General features: G+C 45.4%; 1 protein-coding gene across 1 annotated transcript; it reads right to left on the reverse strand.

Annotated features, from left to right (window-relative positions):
- Positions 1 to 532: 532 nt before the first annotated feature.
- On the reverse strand, positions 533 to 1,684 carry htr1d (5-hydroxytryptamine (serotonin) receptor 1D, G protein-coupled; the record flags this gene model as incomplete). The annotated part of the gene is made up of 1 exon (XM_083910400.1): positions 533 to 1,684. One exon carries the CDS (start codon positions 1,682 to 1,684, stop codon positions 533 to 535), a length of 1,152 nt encoding a protein of 383 aa, XP_083766526.1.
- Positions 1,685 to 3,549: the final 1,865 nt, after the last annotated feature.

The following is a 3,549-nucleotide window of genomic DNA, read 5'->3' on the forward strand; positions in this document are numbered from 1 at the left end:
CACACACACGCATATATTACAGAATTACATAAAAGTAACTTCCTCAAACAGACACAAACACAAGTAGAGATGCACATGGAGAGGCATTTTTCACTGAATCTCTAGAGGGTTTTCTTTTTCTAAATTCTTTACTGTAGCACATAAAGGTTATTATATGGGCGCACCAGCAGCATACAGTCACAGAGATAAAGACAACATACATGTATATTTCATGGCTTTTCATTTCCTTTGGATTTAATCCAGTCACTGTGGGTTTGCTCCTTCCATACAGTCCCAATGACAAGAAGAAAGAGATTTATCTTTCAAAGCATGCATGCATAAATCTATATGATGGATATACTGTCCGTATCTGAAGAATTATGGCATGGAGGTTTGATCGACACACACACGCACGCACGCACGCACGCACAAAAAGAACAAAAATCACAGTTGTCTTTACAAGATGAGAGACTTAAATGATCAATACTATGTTATAATTATTATCTATTATTGTTTTTTAGTTCACTCTTCATCTTGTTTCTCCCCTCTTCTTTCAAGAGAAGCGTCTGAACTTCATGAGTTTCTGAAAGGCCTGTTTGAACTCGTCATTGAACACGGTGTAGATCACAGGGTTGATGAGGGAGTTCAGGTATCCGAGCCAGGTGAACACGTCGAAAAGCAGCGGATCGAACCAGCAGTCTTTACATATGGCCATGACGAGCGTGCCGATGAAGAACGGGAGCCAGCAGACGATGAACGCGCCCAGGATGATGCCCAGAGTCTTGGTCGCTTTCCTCTCCCGCGCTGCACACAGACGCTTCCTCTCCACCACGCTGTCTGCCAGCTTCACTTTCACGATGTTCATGAACAGAGGCGATCCTCCTCCTCCACCACCTCCCGCGCCGTCAGAGTGCAGGTGTGCTTCCTGGTTGGACGAAGAATTAAGAGAACAGAGAGAAGAGCCCGCGGAGGTCTGGATCAGTTGTGCGGTGGTGAAGCGCTTCCCGGAGGACGACGGAGACTTGAAGATGCGAGAGCGAGCGGCGACGTATATCCGTCCGTAGAGGATGATGAGAAGCACGGTGGGAACGTAGAAGGCGCCAAAGGTGGAGTACAGAGTGTACGAGATCTGATCCGTGTTCACCATACAGTCAGTCAGCTCCTCGTGGGCTTTGGCCTGCCTCCAGAAAAGCGGAGGCATGGAAATTGATATCGAGATCACCCACACCACGCCGACCATAATCGCCGCGCGCCGCATGGTGCGTCGTTTTGAGTACTCCAGAGCGTCCGTGATGGCCCAGTAGCGGTCGAGCGCTATCACGCACAGGTGCAAGATGGACGCCGTGCAGAAGGTGATGTCGGACGACAGCCAGATATCACACACGATCTGCCCCAGGGACCAGGTCTTGCTGACGGTGTAGACGATGCTAATCGGCATGACCAAAATAGACACCAGCAGGTCGGTGACGGCCAGCGAGCCGATCAGGAAGTTGGCGGGCGTGTGCAGCTTCCTGGTGAGAAAGATGGTGGCGATGACAAAGGCGTTTGAAAGCACGGTGGCCAAGGTGACGAGCGCTAACACCACCGACAGGGAGACCTGCAGGCCGAGCAGCGCGGCGTCGCTCCAGGGCGGAGCAGAGGTGGAGTCAGGGATCTCTGTGAAGTTGCTGTTGAAGTAGTCCAGCGAGATATTACTCAGCTCCATCTCACCTGTGCTCCTCTCAAAACCTTGTTTCTATAAGGTTTCGTAATGCCTCACCACTACGATATAAAACTGCACACAGATCAGTTCTCACATGGCACTGACGACAGCTGAACTCTTAGTTTGGGGAACATGGGAAGTTCTTTTTAATCCTCCTTTCAGTGACTACACCTTCCCATCCTTTTTATCGCAATGTGAACCAGTTCACAGTTCTCAACTAAACTGAAGGCGACTAATTTGTCCATTTCGCCTGACTGGTGTCCACCTCCAGGAGAAATGAATCCTCATTTGTATTCAGTCACGTCTTCCCTCTCTTCCCAGAGCTCTTATCTCATCTCCAACCAGCGGCCAGTCGGCAACAACACCTTCACACCAAGCCTTCCTATCTGTCAAATGCTTTAATGGCCTCCTCCTCTTCAATAAAGCTAAGCGGGGAGCTGCATGTAGGACGAAGACGACGGCAGATACAAAGGTTTGCTTGTTGTCGCTCTTATCTGTTCTGAAGTCTACATGGAGCTTCTTCTAAATGGAGGTTTGTATGGAAACTTGGTCGCGCTTCGTTTCTTTGATGATATTGCAGAGCCAGAACAGTGCGATTACATGACGGGGAAAATATTGTCGCAATCAAGGCTGATTGTCGGGTTATTGTTTGATATCCATGTGTTTTCTGGCAGGTATATAGAAATTTGAGCGATTTCCCCCCCTCCTGGTTGCCAGCGTTAAATGCTTGCGTGTCGTCAGCGGTTTCCTCTTCTCAGCGCTCAGATAAACTCTCTGTTGTAGCGTCCGTTGAGATAAGATATGTTTCCCCTGCAGCAGTTTCACCCTGGGAGGCACAAATGAGAGAGAAAAATTAGTTTATATGCAACTTTACCATCGTCCCCTCCCCCGTGCACACAATCAAACAAACCACCCACATGTTAGGGACAGTAAATATACATAAGCACCCAGTAAAACTTGACCTTGACCTGCAAATGGAGCGTGAGGACTTTACGTTACATACCGACATAGACCTAACACCCACATATACCCACACACCATCGTGATTTATTTGTGAGTTGCTGGAGGGTATGCAGTGGAATGTAAATATAATATAAAATGACACGTCAAATGATGTGGAAACCACCCACAACACTACTGAGGTGTATTTGTGTGGAGCTAATTTTCATTTCAAGTTACCTCACTGTCAAAGTGCATCAGTGCAAACAGATCATTTCCTCAATTTCAGAAATTCATGAAAATTATTCCTTAAGAGGTTTGCAAATATTTTCAATGGATCCTTGTTCAGGGTGATGCTGACTATCATTATAGAAAATTTAAAGTCATCTCAAGTTACTTTTCGTTTTTTGTATAAAGTCACCTATAAATAAAGAAGAAAATGTTTAAAGGTCCAGTATGTAACATTTAGGAGGGTTTACTGGCTGACATTACCAAGAGACTGATCATAGTATGTTGTATTAAGTGTGTAAGTGCTTGAAAAAAAAAAAAAAAGGGGTGTATATGGGTTATATTACATAATCAAAAAGTTAAAAAAAAGTATTTTAATAGAATAACAAAAGATATCTTAAAGACAATTCAAACAAGGCATATACACTCAATCCAAGGTTCTAGGGAAACTGAATCACTGTGGTATAAAGAGAGACTGACCACGTTTCCTCCAGGTAAGGGTAACATTATCACAGGATGGAAAGCGGACTTCCTTTTAAGTGCAGTGAAAGAACTGAGATGTGGAAACGTGGTATTACGTCCCAGTGGGGATGAGGACTTCAAATGACTGTTAATCACCATAGACGGCTTTCATTCCCTTCAGCTTTCCAGCTATAGATAAGGATTTGCATGATTTATTATTTATTAGTAGCAGCATGGAG

This window comes from Microchirus variegatus, assembly GCF_963457635.1.
Source record: "Microchirus variegatus genome assembly, chromosome: 2".
Taxonomy (NCBI): domain Eukaryota; kingdom Metazoa; phylum Chordata; class Actinopteri; order Pleuronectiformes; family Soleidae; genus Microchirus; species Microchirus variegatus.